The sequence below is a fragment of the Galleria mellonella genome, unplaced genomic scaffold (genome assembly GCF_026898425.1).
Source record: "Galleria mellonella isolate WM207_F2 unplaced genomic scaffold, CSIRO_AGI_GalMel_v1 utg746, whole genome shotgun sequence".
Lineage (NCBI taxonomy): Eukaryota > Metazoa > Arthropoda > Insecta > Lepidoptera > Pyralidae > Galleria > Galleria mellonella.
The window spans coordinates 1,412,308-1,430,159 of NW_026442148.1; the positions used below are offsets into that span (position 1 = coordinate 1,412,308).

The 17,852-nt window shown below is 39.5% G+C and overlaps 1 protein-coding gene across 2 annotated transcripts; it reads right to left on the reverse strand.

The window, feature by feature from the left end:
• Positions 1 to 2: 2 nt before the first annotated feature.
• LOC113514927 (macrophage mannose receptor 1-like) lies at positions 3 to 17,373 on the reverse strand. 2 transcript variants are annotated; one of them, XM_052901104.1, is made up of 13 exons: positions 16,659 to 17,373; positions 15,758 to 15,863; positions 14,836 to 14,921; positions 12,874 to 13,022; positions 11,889 to 12,021; positions 10,283 to 10,409; positions 6,331 to 6,398; positions 5,772 to 5,898; positions 4,509 to 4,624; positions 2,915 to 3,106; positions 2,071 to 2,210; positions 757 to 886; positions 3 to 147 (listed from the first exon to the last, which is right to left on the reverse strand). In XM_052901104.1, the coding sequence occupies exons 1-13, from the start codon at positions 16,738 to 16,740 to the stop codon at positions 98 to 100; spliced, it is 1,506 nt and encodes a 501-aa protein (XP_052757064.1). In that variant the 5' UTR covers positions 16,741 to 17,373; the 3' UTR covers positions 3 to 97. The 2 variants fall into 2 exon arrangements, with proteins under 2 accessions (XP_052757064.1, XP_052757065.1); XM_052901105.1 differs by having other exon boundaries at positions 20 to 147; positions 766 to 886.
• Positions 17,374 to 17,852: the final 479 nt, after the last annotated feature.

The following is a 17,852-nucleotide window of genomic DNA, read 5'->3' on the forward strand; positions in this document are numbered from 1 at the left end:
AATTGAATAAGTTTTATTTAAATATAACAAAGAGAAATATGTGTCAGGTTTTGAAGTCCATTGGGATAAGGGTAGGATGATGGTAGAAGCTGAATATTCAGAAGCTGTCCGTAGCACTTTCCACCGGCACACCTTTCGTAGTCTTTTCTGTAATGTAATTGAATTTATTCTATAGATTTTTAAGCGATTCTATAAAAAAAAAAAATGTGTTAAAACTCAGTTGTAACAAAACCAGATATTTTGATTTAAAAACCAAACCGATTTTTGATAAAATTTCTATGGGATTAATCTGTAAGTAGGTATATCATGGTATATCAGTAATTTTTTTTTAATGGATGATAATGGAATGGTAACCTCACCCGCGCCATTTGTATACACCGGCGGGGCACCAGTGAGGGATGATAGGTGAGGATGAAGCAGGTCAGTTAGCCCATCGTAAATTGTTCGCATTTTCATTGTCAACAAATCATTCAACATGAATTGTTCACGATGAGTTCCAGGAGGAATCATGTGGAGTTCGACCTAATAGGGCATATTGCTGGCAATGGGGCTGTTAAACTCCATTGCTAACAACCCCTTTGTCCCCAATAAATTTTGCTTGAATGAGTAACAAACATCCACCCATCCTAACAAATATACATCCATCCTCACAAACTCGCTATATACTTTAGCGGAAGTAGGATAAGAGAATTATAATGTGGGATGCGACATCTAGCGGTTAGTAGAAGAATAACAAATATGCTTTAATACAGTTACCAATCATACAAATGGAATACTGCGGGGTGTCACACGGTAGTCCATACACCAACCCATTCAAATGATCTTGTCTGTCTAAGTTGAGGCATGAATTATCCATTGAAAACTCCTCATCCAGCCATGGCGGCACCTAGCGGGAGAAATCTGTACTATAAAAAATCAGAAAAGAATATGCAAATTTATATTGTATGTCCGAAAAAAGGAAACTGAGGGCCCACCATGAAATGTTTTCCGAAATTTCGGAGCCAAACGAAACACAAATTTGATGTTAAAATTACATAATACAAGCCGTTTGGAAATATTAAAAATGTAAAAATATTGTACCTTTGGACTTTTATGATAGGATGTATGACGAACGAAATGTTAAACTCCATTTATTGGTCCGATTTTGGTGTAAACAAAAACACGAAATTGAGTCCGAAATTTCGGAATTTCATTTCATGGTAGACCCGCTGTTGATGACATTATATTATTTTTCTAACAACCATTGTATAGATTGTCTACGTTAACGTGTGCGGCCATATACAGACGTGGTGCTCTGTTTGTGTTCGTGAGGAGACGTCTTCAGTAGCGATCTGGCCGGGGGAGTATTATATTTCTTTTTCAACCCCACCCGCGCTATCGGTATACACCGGCGATGCACCAGTGTAGGGATGATAGGTGAGGATGAAGCAGATCAGTTAGCTCATCGTGACGAATTCAACAAGGATTGTTCACGATGGTTTCCAGGGGGTACCACGTGGGCGTCAACCTAATAAGGCATATTGCTAGCAATGAGGCTGTCAAACTCCATTGCTAACAATCCCTTTGCCCCCGACGAAATTGCAATTGAATTATTTAACTATTGAAATCTTTATAAAAATTTAAGGATCGACGCCCCCCTCGCTTCTAATCGCTGTACCAGACAGGGTCTACAATGTACTGTATTAATTATTAACATCTTTTATAATAATATTGTAGAATGCAATAAATTAATTGAATTTAATTGAATTGAATATACATGGGCGGGATACTAGTGAGAGATGATAGGTGAGGATGAAAGCAGGTCAGTTTGCCCATTGTGATGAATCCAGCAAGAACTAACGACCAAGGTTTCCAAATGGAACTTCCCGTGGAGTTCGACTTGACGTGGTGCATAGCTAGCAATGGGAGCGCTAGTTGCTGTCAATGACAATCTCCTCGTTCCCGGATTAAATTCATGCTACCTGAGAACTTAGTCGCGAAGGAGGGTCTCATCGACGATCCACTATTATAATAAAGACCCACGACCACTCTGTCAAGAGCGTACCACTGAAGAGAGACCTGGCAACTTACATAGAGCCCATAAGAGATTTCATTCTGTAAGGAATCGTAAATTCTCTTCCCGTTGGCAGGGTTGTACCAAACATAGTTGATATTTTCTGTAGCGTCCTTCGTCATATTCAGTCGACCAGATATCCAGATGTGGCCGATTGCTGCAAAACAAATTTATAATTAATATTTTTTGAAAAAAAAATGTTTATAGCGCCATCTATTATTAAGTAACAGACCTATATGTTTGCTATTTAATAATAGATGGCGCTATAAACAATTTTTTTTCCATTCGAAACCTTTAAGAGCATTTCAGATAATAAATATAAATACATCATGAAATACGGTTAGTGTGTCTTTTAGATTGGCAAAACAAAACCTCAAAAAGAATGATTTTTACGTAAAATGTAATTCTGCTATTTGCTACTAGATGGCGTTATGTCAACTATGAAGCTGTACTCGTTAAGGCCACAGTGCTGGTTTGTTTTTAGAAGACTGTCACCACTTTCCATGATACCCAGCCAGTTTGTTTGCGTCTTTTTAAAACGGTTTCATATACTATTTCATATACATATACCGGTCATGCGGACGAAGTCGCGGGAAAAATCTAGTACCTAATAATATGAAACACCACTGGCCATATAGGTCCAGGCATAGATAAAAGCCACCCCTTCCTTTCCCGTAGGTGTAAATGGCGAGGGATGGGCATCAGTGTCCCTCTTAAAACATCTCTAAAACCTAACTGCGGTTGCCAATCCGCCTGCCAAGAGTGGGAACTATTGGCAAAACCCCCCAAAGGGGAGGCTTATGTTCAGCAGTGGACAGTTAAAGGCTGGTATGATGATAATCATGATGACGAAATACAAACGTTGGTCCTTGTTTTCGCCCATAAGTAACAGGAGTTGTATCAACACATCGTTGTTGTCAACACTGGCGAGGGTTCCGTTCAATCTCTGACAGTTTTCATACGCATGTTGCCAATACATAAGCTGCTTGATCAGCACGTAGTTGTAAATGTCGTCGCTAGGGGGCGCTGGTGTCGTTTTAAGAGCTGGTGCACCTGAAAAAAATACAGCAGGGAGGGTCAGTGACGCGGACAATTTGCCAATTTGCTTGCAATGTGCTCTGTCAGGTCGACCTCCGCACGGTTCGTATCCGAAACCCTGCAAATTTACGACGGCTAGCTCCTCTGTCATACTGGGGGGAAGGGATTGTTAGTACTGCGAACTACCAGTCCCATTGCTAGCAAAATACCCTGACACATCAACCTCCATGAGATCCCTCCTGGAAACCATCATGCTGAATTCCAGGTGTATTCATCACGATGGGCTAACTGACCTGCCTTATCATCCTCACCTATCATTCCTCACTGGTACTCCGCCAGTGTATACCGATAGCGCAGGCGGGGTTACCATACCATTATCACCCATAAATAAAAGTCATTAATAAAAAGTCTATGCTCATTATGCCTTATTGAAAAGGCAACCCACTCTTGTTGTACCTAATTATCCCAGGAGCATCTCTATATGTAATTAGTGATAAATCCAAACGTTCAATCGATTGATCGATGCTTGATCTGTACTACTGTTAGACATCAGCGGACTGGCTTATGGTCTTCCCAAAAGACTTTCCAGAGGGAGACTTTGTACAAAAGTCGATTGCTTGAGTACCTCTGTCCCATTCGTGTTTCAACCGTGACGCAGTTGTGTTTACATGGCTGTGTTTCGGTTTGAAGGGTGGGATATGGTGTGAATTTACTGGGTACGGAGGAATAACACCTAAGTCCTCAGGAATGACAACGAATGGGGTGTATCATGGGCGAAACAGTATACTCTGTTATATCCATGGTACTGCTCATGTGTATAGGCGACGGTTATAACTTTCCATCAGGTGGACCGTCAGCTTGTTTGCCATTCTAAGTTATATAAAAAAAAAAGAAAAAAAAAACATCAGCCATTACCTGTTTATTACTGAACATAGACCTCCCACATAAACTACCTTTGTCATTAGGGGAGTTATGCCAGTAGTTGCCACGCTTGGCAGGCGGGTTGACAACCGCAGTAAAACTTTGGAGATGTTTTAAAAGGGACGCTGCTGTTTATTCCTCGACCATTAAGTTCCCTTAGTCAGCTCTTACGACACCCACGGGAAAGGAAGGGGTGGCCTATTCTATGGCGGGACCACACGTATTTTTGTAAGTATTATTATTATTCCAACTGTCCACTGCTGAACATAAGCCTTCTCCGTAAGGTGGGTTTTGCCAGTAGTTGCCACGCTTGGTAGGCGATTTGGCAACCGCAGTTAGGCTTTCGAGATGTTTTAAGAGGGACGCCGCTGCCTATCCCTCGCCCTCAGGCGTCTCTTACGACACCCGGGAAAGGAAGGGATGGCCTATTCTATGCGGGGATCAGACACGTTTGTTTAGGTAGGTATAATTTCATTAAATTCTTTTAAAAGAGTACCTTTAAAGCATATAAACTGCATTTTCCTTTCGCATCTAGCTTCTAGGAACACAGGTGGATTTGCAGAGTGTCTGTCCAATTGGAGGCAACCGCTTTGCTTTACCTCTGACCTGTCTCTGTTAAAACAAACATTGATTAATATAAAAGTCTTAGCAGCTTTTACTTTTTTCAGAAGTAACTTTATAAAAAAAAAAATATTAGACCAATCTGCAAATATATCCTTTCAGAGAAAAAGAGAGTTCTCCAAATCGGTTTATAAATAACGGATTTATGAGTTACGGAGTTTAAGGCCAGCAGCACAGCTGCAATGCCGCTGGTGTAGTCAGTGATCATGGGCGGTGGTGGTCTCTTACCATCAGGTGAGCCGCATGCTCGTTTGCCCCGTGAGTTGAAAAAAAAATATGAGGTAACGAACAAAAAAATACAATCGAATTGAAAATCACCTTCTTCTCCCTTTTTTTCTGAAGTCAATTGATAAGAGCAACAATTGAAGTCTATCTGAATAATAGTACATTACTGCAGCGGCCAGCAAATGAGGCATTGATGGACGAACGTGCAAATGTGGGCCGAGGCATAGCCGAGGCACACAATTTTACTTTTTAAGCTCAATGACGAATAACGAACAATAATAATTTTTCACGCGCCATAATGTCCCTTTGTTTTTTTTTTTTTCAATAAACAGCTTTCTATTTGCAAACCAGTTCGAAATTTAAATAAATTTTGTATTAATTACCTCCTTGGTAGCCATGTTTCGAAGTAAAAGGTCACTCCATTTTTAAATTACAGGACAGATATGAGTTTACATAGTAATTTATCTGGCCGCAAAACACGACAGATATGCATTTTCATACAACTTTTGCCGGCCGTTGCCCGCATGTATCTGGCCAGTACGGCAATTTTGATTTATCTCTAAGAAGATTGTCAAAATAATGCTCACATTTCCAAGCATGTTTGAGAAAAGATTATTTCTATTTTCAACCGAGTTCAAAAAGAAATAGGTCCATTTTTTATTTGTGGAACACAATTTTATTTAATATTCTATTGCAAGAAAATCAGACGACAAATAAAGACCTTTGTCTTTAAGAAGAAAAATTGTTTATTTTATTTTGACTCCTAAAGAGGGTTGACGTCAGGCTGGCGGCCGGTCATAAAACTAAAAACTAAATCCTTTAGTAATATGGATAAACATATAAACATATAGCCCAAATAATAATTGGAATTAACGGTAGGAAGGTAGTTTTTTTTTTTTAATTTGATTTATACCTCATCGGCGGCCACTGACCGGACTGCGCGTCCGTGAACGCTGGTGCTTGGAATATACTGACTCCAGTGTCCACCCAGTACCAATGGCCAAGGGTACCCCGGGCCCCGAGCCACGCGTTCTCAATACCTGAATATGTAAATTATTTGCTTACAACATCTGTAGAGTTCTGTATGGTGGCAACACTATTATGTGGGTGGGAAAGGATTGTTAGTAATTCTAACAGTCCATTGCTAACAATACACCCTATCAGGTCGACCTCCACTCGGTTCCCCCTGGAAACTAATATGGTTAATTCCTGATGAATTCATCATGATGAGCTAACTGGCCTGTTTTCATTCTTATCTATCACCCTTCACTGGTGCTCCGCCAGCGTATACCGTTAGCGCAGGCAGGGTTACCATACCATTTTCACCCATAAAAAAAAATGGTTGACTGGTAGAGAACACCGTCCGATGTTAAGTCCGCCAAATTTAAATAGAATTTTACTATGCATTAAAGTTTAAATAAATAAATAAATACTGTTCCCTCGTCTCTTCGTATTTGCATACATCTACTTACTAGGCCGTGTCTTAAGCATGCTTCTACCCAACTTCTTTAAACACCTCATTGTCGCTATGTCGGCCAAACTGTAAATTTAAAGTCAAACTGAATTTTAGTTTTTCATATATTGTACTGTTTTTTTTATACAACTTAGAATGGCAAACAAGCTGACGGCCCGCCTGATGGAAAGTGGTAACCAGCGCCTATAGACACGAGCAGTACTATGGACATAACAGAGTATACCGTTTCGCCTATGATACCCCCCATGCGTTGCCATTCCTGAGGACTCAGGTGTTCACCCATGATACTGTTAACATAAGCAATCTAGTATTATGGAAATTAAACTTTTATATATGGTGTTACCAAATTATCTGCATTCCTCGCTACAGGGCATAGTATTAGATATATACATTACGTTAGTATATTTACTTTATATTATTCCTTTCCCGTGGATGTCGGTTATGTCCATGGTACTGCTCATGTCTATAGGCGACGGTTACCACTTTCCATCAGGTGGGCCGTCAGCTTGTTTGCCATTCTAAGTTGTATAAAAAAAATAGTAGCGACTATCAGAACTTTACGGTAGAAGGATGGACAGCAGTGTCCTTCTTAAAATACCCTCAAAGTCTAACTGCGGTTGCCAAGCCAACTGCCAAGCGTGGTAACTGCTGGCAAAACTCTCCAAGGGGGAGGCTTATGTTCAGCAGTGGACAGTTAAAGGCTGGTATGATGACCGGGATTTAACGTGAGAGGGTACCCGAAGAAACTGCGCGGTCTGTCAGACGATGACGTCGCACACTTGAGTCCAGTCGTAAGCACGACGTGATGTAATATATGTAGGTATACCAGAGGGAGACTGTACAAAAGTCGATTGCTTGGCTACCTCTGTCCCATTCGTGTTTCAACCGTGAAGCAGTTGTGTTTGCATGACTGTGTTTCGGTTTGAAGGGCAGGATATGGCGTGAATTTACTGGGTACAGAGGAATAACACCTGAGTCCTCAGGAATGGCAACGAATGGGGGGTATCATGGGCGAAACAGTAGACTCTGTTATATACATGGTACTGATCATGTCTATAGGCGACGGTTACCACTTTCCATCAGATGAGCCGTCAGTTTGTTTGCCGTTATAAGTTGTATATAAAAAAAAAAGTGGAGGATAAAAAAAAAAGCAATCATTTAGGTAATATTTACCGACAAAAATTGTTTTTCATCGCGTTAAGTCCTATTAACAAAAATTTGAAAAAAAAAAAATCATATTACTTATTTAACATTTAAATAACATCGCGTTTCTAATTTGATGTGCTGCCATCTATTGATCGTGTTTGAAAATTAAAACGTTTGCATTTAGCGCCGACTGGTGGCGAAACCGAGTTTAAATTCTAACAATATTATTAGATCAATGTTGACAAAACGGTCGCGCTACTTGTCCGCCGCAGTCGTACAGCACCGCCGCCGCCCTTAAGGCTCCTTAATAAGGAAATCGCGTGGGAGAGCACCGTGCGATACCTAGGGGTCGACATCGACCGGTCGTTGAGAATGGTGCCGCAGGTAAAGCGAGCCATAGCGCAGGCTCGCGCGGCGCGCGCCTTTCTCCGACCGGTGCTAACTTCCAGGTTGCCGTTACGGACGCGGGTCTCTATCTATAAGACCTACGTCCGTTCACGGTTAACATATGCCGCACCCGCTTGGTATGCACTGTGCTCTCCGACGCTTAGGCGCCGGCTGCAGGCCCAGCAAAACATCGCTCTCCGCTTGTGCACGGGAGCGGGCAGATACGTCCGTAACGACGTCATCGCCCGCGGCTTAGGGGTCCCAACGGTGGAGGGGTTCGTTGTCGACATGGCGAGCAAAATGTTCGCCCGTGCCGACAACGGACACCATCAACACTTAAGGGGCCTCGCGCCGCTGCATGCGCGTCCACCGGACGGCCGTCCCACGCCTAGGGACCTCCTGTGCACAGGCGAATAGTGATCGTGATTGCCTCGTCTACCAGTACGACGACTTACCTACCCTTTTTCCCCATTTCCCTTCTTCTTTCTCATTCCCTCCTCTCGCCCGTTCCAAGTGTGTAATTATATCCCCCGCGTCCAAGCGGGGGGAGGGCCGACACACTTCTTGTGTCGACCCTTACTAACACAACTTATTTATCACTAACACCTATTATATATATCTGGGAACGGGCGAGAGGGGAGAATTACAATTATTAAAAAAAAAAAAAAAAAAAATATGTATATATATACAAGAAGAAAGAAGAAGAAGCCACAACAAAGAAGACACCACGCCGGCATACACAGACCACCAGTGTATGCCGGCTCAAAACCCAGTGACCCGGAGGTAGTTGCCTCCGGAGATGCAGCCGGGGTAAAGGGGTTTACCCCGAGACCCCTACCTCACCCGCCTACACTATTAAAGGCGGGCAAGAAGACCCGGATTGATTGATATTATTAGAAGACACCACGCCGGCATACACAGACCACCAATGTATGCCGGCTCAAGAACCCAGTGACCCGGAGGTAGTCGCCTCCGGAGATGAAGCCGGGGTAGAGGGGTTTACCCCGAGGCCCCTACCTCGCCCGCCTACACAACAAGGCGGGCAAGAAGACCTATGATGATGATGAATTTCGTGCTATTATTTTATGGACCATCACAAAATAAATTATTAATTATTATTACTTAAATATATTATAATAAAGATTACGCTGTGATCATCGTCAACATGTCAGCCTTTTACTGTCCACTGCTGAATAAGCCTCCCTCTTAGGGAGATTTTGCCAGTAGTTGCCACATTTAGCAGGCGGATTGGCAACCGCAGTTAGGCTTTGGATATGTTTAAATAGAGACGCTGTGTTGTAAATAGCAGGATGCAGTAATAAAACATATATATATTTGTAATATAAAATAATAAGTTTAGAGAAAAAATACGAGACATGTCTTATAAAAATCTGAAGAAGACCGAACTTAAAAATAATACATTGTTCTAAAAAACCTCAGTGTCAATAGCCAGTATTTTTTTTTATTGGATGAAAATGGTATGGTAACCGCGCCTGCGCTAACGGGATACGCTGGCGGAGCACCAGTGAAGGGTGATAGATGAGAACGAAAACAGGCCAGTTAGCCCATCATGATGAATTCATCAGGAATTAATCATGATAGTTTCCAGCGGGAACCGCGAGGAGGTCGACCTGGTTGGGTATATTGCTAGCAATGGGATTCTCAGTCTCCATTACTAACAATCCCTTTTCCCCTCCAACAGCCAGTATTAAAACTCCAACACGTTGCTGCCCATCCCTCGCCCTCCCGTAGCCGCCTCTGACGACACCGACGGGAAAGGAAGGGGTGGCCTATTCTATGCCGGGACCACATGGAGACCACACGCTGTGATATGTAATTTAAATTTGAAGTCATTGACGCTTCAGGATCGGCCTGAATGCCAGTTAAAGGGGGGAGAAGGGATTGTTAGTAATAGGGATTAGCAACCTCATTGCTAGCAATAAACCCTATTAGGTCGACCTCCACGCGGTTCCCCCTGGAAACCATCATGATTAATTCGTTGTTGAATTTGTCAGGATGGACTAACTGACCTGCTTCATCCTCACCTATCATCCTTCACTGGTGCCCCGCCGGTGTATACCGATAGCGCGGGTTGGGTTGCCATTCCATTATCATCCATTAAAAAAGAATGCAAGTTAAAACTGCATTAGAAGTCGAACCAACCTCATGTGGGGGGAAAGGGATTGTTAGTAATGGAGACTGAGAATCCCATTGCTAGCAATATACCCAACCAGGTGGACCTCCTCGCGGTTCCCCCTGGAAACTATCATGGTTAATTCCTGATGAATTCATCATGATGGGCTAACTGGCCTGTTTTCATTCTCATCTATCACCCTTGACTGGTGCTTCGCCAGCGTATCCCGTTAGCGCAGGCGGGGTTACCATACCATTTTCACCCATCAAAGAAAAAAGCCAACCTCATGTTGTGGAGTAGGCAGTAAGCAGCGGCCTGGTGCCAGTTCATCATGCCATTGTACACGTGGTATAAGCCAGCGCTGCACCTCACCACGTCCAGCTTGCTAACTCTAATTTGATTTTGAGCCTCTGTTCAGAAATATTTCATTTGTTTTCAATAATTTAAACTTGTATTCCATAATAAAAACAGAAATAATAAAATTAAATTAATATATAAAAGAAGTTGTTATCCAATGGCTGTCCGGATATACAACAAACTACCGACCCCTTTAAAGGAATTGCCGTCGACACAATTTAAAATACAATTAATTAATTTATTAATTGACAAATGCTACTATTCAATAAGTGATTATATAAACGATGTTGAACTGTAATTATTAGAAAACATAATATTTTGACAATACATACTTGATATAATTTTAACATTTGTCATGAATATATTGACAGTTTTATAACAATAATTTCATTACTTTTATAATAATAATAAATGTATAATATGTAACTTTAATTGAATTATATAAAGAATAATAATATAATAGATTAATTCAAATATGTATTTGCATGTCTGTAAAGACTAAATGTGAGATTTATATAACATAAATAACCATACCATCTATTATGTACTACTTTTATAACAAATAAATTTCATTTCATTTCATTTCATTTCATTTCATTTCATTTCATAAAGAAAAAAAAAATTTAATACAAGCTTTTATTATTTGTTAATAAAACAAACAAAAAAGTTAAAAAGTCAAGACGAATTAAACGAGCCAAAACTCGATGGACTTGCATCGTTTAATTACGAATCTCCTATGGCCACTTTCCAGCTCGATCATCAGATAAGCTCTATGTCATAATTATTATTATGCATTGTCATCCGATTTATGCGTGCATGCAAAATTTCAGCACAATCGGAAATCGGAAAGTGGATCACATTGAACTTGTAAGATTTGATTACAGACAGACAACGGGACAGGTGAAACTAAATAAAAGTATATTAAATAAAAAGTAGTCTGAAAAGCAAGTAATCTCAAGCTTTTTAAAGAGATTTCACGCCGGCTGGTGGAAACCTCTGGCGACCAGAAGGCCGGCCTATACTTTGGTCAACGCATTTCCATTGCTATTCAGCGTGGAAATGCAGCAAGTCTCCTAGGTACCCTACCAGCTGGCAGTGATCTTAAGGATTTTTTTTTTATCTTTAACTATTTAAATTTTATTCCATTATATGGTAAATTATATACATACAGATATTCATAATAATTAAAAATTAAATAAAAGTAATTAATTTTTTTTTGTGGCAATAAACAGGAATTTTAATATTCAGAACGAAGCTATTGAAAATATTTTGATAATATTATTCTCTATTCTTTCTCTCTCTCTGTCCCTCTCCCTCTCTTTCTATATATAAATATGTGTATGTATACCTATATACAATCGCACCTACTTCACACCTATTTCTTAGGAAAATCACTTACTCTTGATAGTTTGTTTAAATCGTGTTTCTAATGAACTCAAAAACTACTTAAAATCGGCTAAGTAGTTTTTGAATTTTTCTTATTAAAAAATTTTTGTTTTTAAAAACAAAATACGTCCACATGTATTACCTACCTCTTTCACAGACAAAGGGCCTCTCCAAACTGCAGGCCAGGTCGACATAGACTGGTCTATCGTGGTACACACGCTCTAGAGCCACGCAGTCAGCGCCAGCTTCTGGCACCGGTACACGGGTTCTGTTTAACCACTGGAAACACGAGGGTTCTTTTATCAAGCGACTTCCAAAACAAAGAGCTTCTCAATTCGGATGTGTCTTTTTTTTATACAACTTAGAATGGCAAACAAGCTGACGGCCCACCTGATGGAAAGTGGTAACCGTCGCCTATAGACATGAGCAGTACCATATACATAACAGAGTATACTGTTTCGATTATGATACCCCCCATGCGCTGCCATTCCTGAGGACTCAGGTGTTATTCCTCTGTACCCAGTAAATTCACGCCATATCCCACCCTTCAAACCTTTTTTAATATTTGTTACCTCATAACTCCGTCAGTTTTGAACCGATTTGGAAAGATCTTTTACAAATGAAAGAATTTGCTTACAGATCCCATAGAAATATAATAAAAATCGTTAACTGCCATAAGGCACATCCCCCATTGAGAACTTATGGCAGTTTCTCAATGGGAAAACTTTTTCCAGTGGTTGCCACACTTGGCAGGTGAATTGGCAATCGCAGTTAGGCTTATGGTGATATTTTATGAAGAACGCTGCTGCCCATTTCTTGGCCATTAACTTCCCTTAGTCACCATTTACGACACCAACGGGAAAGGAATTGTTCTGTACATACCATAGGGTTGCCCGTGTGGTCCCGGCATGGAATGGGCCACCACTACCTTTCCCGTTGGTGTCGTAAATGGCGACTAAGGGACGGCGAGGGATGGGCAGCAGCGTCCCTCTTAAAACATCTCTAAAGCCTGACTGCGGTTGCCAATCCGCCTGCCAAGCGTGGCAATTACTGGCAAAACCTCCCCAAGGGGGAGGCTTATGTTCAGCAGTGGACAGTTAAAGCCTGAAATGATGATGATGATGATGATACCATAGGGTAATGTCTTCCAATATCTCTATCCTGCTCGCCCAGTAGAACATCAGCCGCAGTCCGTCTCAACTCCATGCCGGGCCCCCACCTGTATCCAGCTGGATCGTCCGCCGAGTTCCTCCGTGCGCCAACCCATACGGACTCTAGCACTGAAATTGGACTCTAGAGTTAATGCCGGAGTAAGGTATAAGTACAACAATATGAGGTCTGTTGCCAACAGTAACCGTCGCCTATAGACATGAACAGTACCATGGACATTTCGTCCATGATACCCCTCATGCGTTGCCATTGCTGAGGACTCGGGTGTTATTCCTCTGTACTCAGTAAATTCACGCCATATGCCACCCTTCAAACCGAAACACAGCCATGCAAACACAACTGCTACACGGTAGAAACACGAATGGGACAGAGGTACCCAAGCAAACGACTATAAAAATTTGTTCAGAATTGATCCCGTAATCACATACAACTGTAACGCCATGATCAGACACAATTTTAATTATACCTCTTTTTATTATTTATATTATTATAATTATTTGTAGTATTTTTTTTTTAATTTTTATTTATTTTATATTCTTTATTTATATATAAATATTTTGTGTGTAGTTTCGGCATTATAATTCTTAACATTTTTTTTATCCCTGGCTAAGTCACATTTTTTAATTTTAACCCCTGGCTAAGTCACATTTTTTAATTTTAACCCCTGGCTAAGTCACATTTTTTAATTTTAACCCCTGGCTAAGTCACATTTTTTAATTTTAACCCCTGGCTAAGTCACATTTTTTAATTTTAACCCCTGGCTGTCACATTTTTTTATTACACGATACAGACTTGCATGCCTAATGTGCAATTTGTAAAGTTAAATATCTATGTAAAAGTGTTTTTGGCAAATAAATATTAATTTCATTTCATTTCATCCTAAGGTTGCCTGGAAGAGATGACTATTTGGCAATAACGACGCCCATTGTTACCTCATTATCTTGCTTTTATGTAATTATTTTATGTATTTAATTATACATTTTGTTTGTGTACGTACATTTGTTAATCTTCGAAAGGAAGAAAGAAATATTTTTAATCAAGTAAACTTAGTGTTGGCGACAGACCTCCTTTCATACGAGTTTACCTTTTTTAGATTTATATTTTTATATTATGAATATGTCTTTTTGATACTTAATTTGTTTTTCTACTTGATTGACATATTGTATGTAGTGTGTACGTCTTAAGAAAATATATTGGTAAGCCTCTCTTAATATTATTTTCGTTTTTTTAAGCTTCGCACTTGTGGACATTTTTAAAACATTTTAAAAAGTGGTTATTGTGACATAACGATAATAGTTGGACATATAGTGTCGCGAAGATTTTTGTAGTTATCGATATTTTCTTCAATATTGTAGAACATACTTTTGTTCTATCACCAATAGTTTCCGCAGCGCACGCAACGAAAGATATTTTAAAGCATTTTTTTTACACCTTGAGTTACGTTACTACAGTTTTAAGGATCCCTAATCTATTCTAGCAATAAATATAGCCTATGTTAATCAGAGTGAATGTAGCTTTCTAATGGTGAAAGAATTTTTGAAATCGGCAAAGTAGTTTTTGAGTTTATTCATTACAAACATACATACACACAAAAATAGAAATCTTTCAGAAATCTCTGTAATATTAGTGTAGATGTAGGTGTCGATTTTGCGAGACTCTAGAGACTTTCTTATGGACCGCCTAGGTTTCGCGGAACCCACTTTAGGAATCGCTGTTTTTGGGGAACTCAACAACCCGGCTCACTACGCCACCACCTGTCTGGACATTTTTAGTGACCACGACTTACTTAAGGCCCCCAACCTCGTATTATAATCTGGATCATTCTTTGCAAGGCTCAATAAAGAATTTTCATTCATTCATTCAACTGACGAACTAAGAAACTCTTTTGAAAGCTTTTTTAAAATAAGCTAAAATAATACTCACAGAATTGTGATTCCGATAATGCCTCCGCTATGAAGTCCGCTTTCTCTTTCGTGTCCAAAACAGCCAGGGATCCGTTGTGATGACCACTGCAAAATTGTCTCAAACGTCGTCTCTCTATCCTTTACCGAATTATTATTCGGGGTCGGCGTAATATGTTTTTATCCATATTATAAAAGGATTTGGCTTATAGTTTTACGACCGGCCGCCTGCCTGACGTCAACCCTCTTTGAGAATACATTTGTTGGTGGTTTCCGCCACCGACAGTTTGGAGGAAAGGATTGAGGAAGAAAGGAAGGGAACGTTGGAAATGCGTAAAGGAAATTAGTAAATGAGAGAAATAAGGGACTTATGTGGGACAGGAAAGGGGGGGACACTGCAGTTGCGGAAAGGACTGGGACACTGCAGCGTTTCGGGAAGCCGGGGTCGCATACCCGTATGCCCTTATTCTAGAATCGGACAGATTTCTAACTAGCAAAATTGTCTTAAATAATTATCAAATTTAAATGAATAAATATCACTGTAACTATTCACAATTACATATAATAACTTAATAAAATGATAATGAATTAATTTCCATGCCTTTTTTTATGCAACTCAGAATGGCAAACAAGCTAACGGCCCACCTGATGGAAAGTGGTAACCGTCGCCTATAGAATTGAGCAGTACCATAGACATAACAGAGTATACTGTTTCGCCCATGATACACCCCATGCGTTGCCATTCCTGAGGACTCGGGTGTTATTCCTCTGTACCCTGTAAATTTACTGCCGTATCCCACCCTTCAAACCGAAACACAACCATGCAAACACATCTGCTTCACGGTAGAAACACGAATAGGACAGAGGTGGCCAAGCAAACCACATTTGTATAAAGTCTCCCTCTGGTGTCCTAACTAACTATCCATTACATTCTGAATACATACCGACATAGTATTTTAGCGTTCTCCCAATTGACAGGGAAATTCTGTATTATATACTCTTTCGTATTAAATACATAAGACTCCCATTTGTCTGTAGATGTTTGAGGCACTGGAAAGAAAGAAAGAGATGTAAGAATCTTGGCTCAGATGTAAGAAGCTCAATCCTTGGCTTCGTTTAAAGGACAAGTTAAATCACATTTTCTTTCACTGTAGTTACTCTTTTCCATTCCTTTGTAATTTTTGGACTAGATTTGTCATATTTCCTTGTGTGTGCTATGTATGTATTTATATGTGTATGTTTATGTATTTTGTATGTATGTTATATATATATTGTTAAGTAAGTAGTTTAATAAATTATATGTATTTGATATTTTTGTGCATTTTTTGTATTTTATGCTTCCTGATGCCATTAAGAGACTACCGACTAAACCGTCTTTCAAAAAAAGCGTTAACGCACACTTTTTATTTTTATCCGAGCAGTAAGTACTTTATATTATTCTCAATTTCGTGTATAATATAGTATATGTCATATATGTGTAAGTATATTTGTTATTTATATATATTTATTCGTTTATATATGTAATTTTAGTACGTATGTATATTAATAATTAGTAGTACCGCATTCGAGTATTCTGACACTTCCCTATGGTTGACTGGGAGAGAATGCTTTTAGCATTAAGTCCGCCATGTACACATATTTGTACTAATGAATAAATAAATAAATAAATAAATAAAAATTATTAATTCACTCTGCGCCACCTGCCCACTTCTATCTGTTATTATTCTATCTGTTGTATCCTTTAACCAAAGACTGTCTGTAAGAGATCGCCCTAGCGATAACACCGTCTCTTGTACCTTTATTATGTATGTATGAGTAAATTAGTGAAATAAATAAAAAAAATACCTCTGTATTGTTCATGGTAACTGGCCGAACTGAACGCGAATAAAATAAAAAACATTAACACTTCAAATTTAGAACACTGCATTCTGAACGTGCGTTCGCGTACGAAGTTTGTTTTAAAATGAAGTTTTAAAGAAGAAAAAAAAAACAAAATGGCTCTCCCTTTTTGTTATGAAAAATAAATGTACACAATTCAAATAAATCTTGGGTATTTTATAAACATTACTACAACGCCATTGTGTGGAGGTTATTTATAGACTTGCTGGTTAGTTGGTTTTTTTCATTTAACAGTTTCCTCTTGTCGGTGCAACTAATTCATGCATCTTCCTCCAGCCAGCTCTATCCCAGGCCATATCCTTTATCTCCCTATACGACATGACGCCTAGTGTTTCCTTTATCTGTCCCATGTAGTTAATCCTCGGTCTTCCCCTTCCTCTTTTGCCCTCTATCTTTCCTTCTATTGTGCTCTTAAAAGAATCGTCATGTCGTATAAGGTGGCCCAGCATTTTGCCTCTTCTATTCTCTATTATTTTAATTAATGCTCTTTTCTCGTTCACTCTTTTTAGGACTTCCTCATTACTTTTTCTGTCCAGCTTATCCTTTCCATTCTCCTCCATGTCCACATTTCGTGTTTCGGTTAGTAGTTACCATCATTTGATCTGCGTGGATTTAATAACTACATATTAAACTTAAATTATATAGATAGAGTATCTCCATACAAATGGTTCGAGAAAAGCGGCTCTACTTTTTCATACAATTTCGCGTGATAAATAGTTACGAGTGATTCCTTTACAACTTCTATATTTATTTTGTCTTATAATTTTTGCGTCTTTTTAATGCGTGAACACTCATTTTATTTATTAAATATAGACACGTCAAGATACATTGTGTGCGTAAGTATATAGAACACTGATAAAAAAAAACGAGGGCGACCTCGTTTTTTTTTTTATTTTTTATCCCTAACCAGAAGGAGACTTTGTACAAAAGTCGATTGCTTGGGTACCTCTGTCCCATTCGTGTTTCAACCGTAAAGCAGTTGTGTTTGCATGGCTGTGTTTCGGTTTCAAAGGCGGGATATGGCAGTGAATTTACAAGGCACATCATGATGAATTCATCATGAACTAACCATGATAGTTTCCAAGGGGAACCGCGAGAAGGTCGACCTGGTTGGGTATATTGCTAGCAATGGGATACTCA

Excerpts from the sequence above, each read along its gene's own strand:
- LOC113514927 (XM_052901104.1), bottom strand. The coding sequence starts at position 16,740 with ATGCAGTGTTCTAAATTTGAAGTGTTAATGTTTTTTATTTTATTCGCG. Across the intron at positions 4,625-5,771 it reads GGTCAGTGGCCGCCGATGAG|AGACAGGTCAGAGGTAAAGC; the intron begins GTATAAATCAAA and ends TTGTTTTAACAG. Across the intron at positions 887-2,070 it reads AAATCTCTTATGGGCTCTAT|GTGCCGCCATGGCTGGATGA; the intron begins GTAAGTTGCCAG and ends TTCTCCCGCTAG.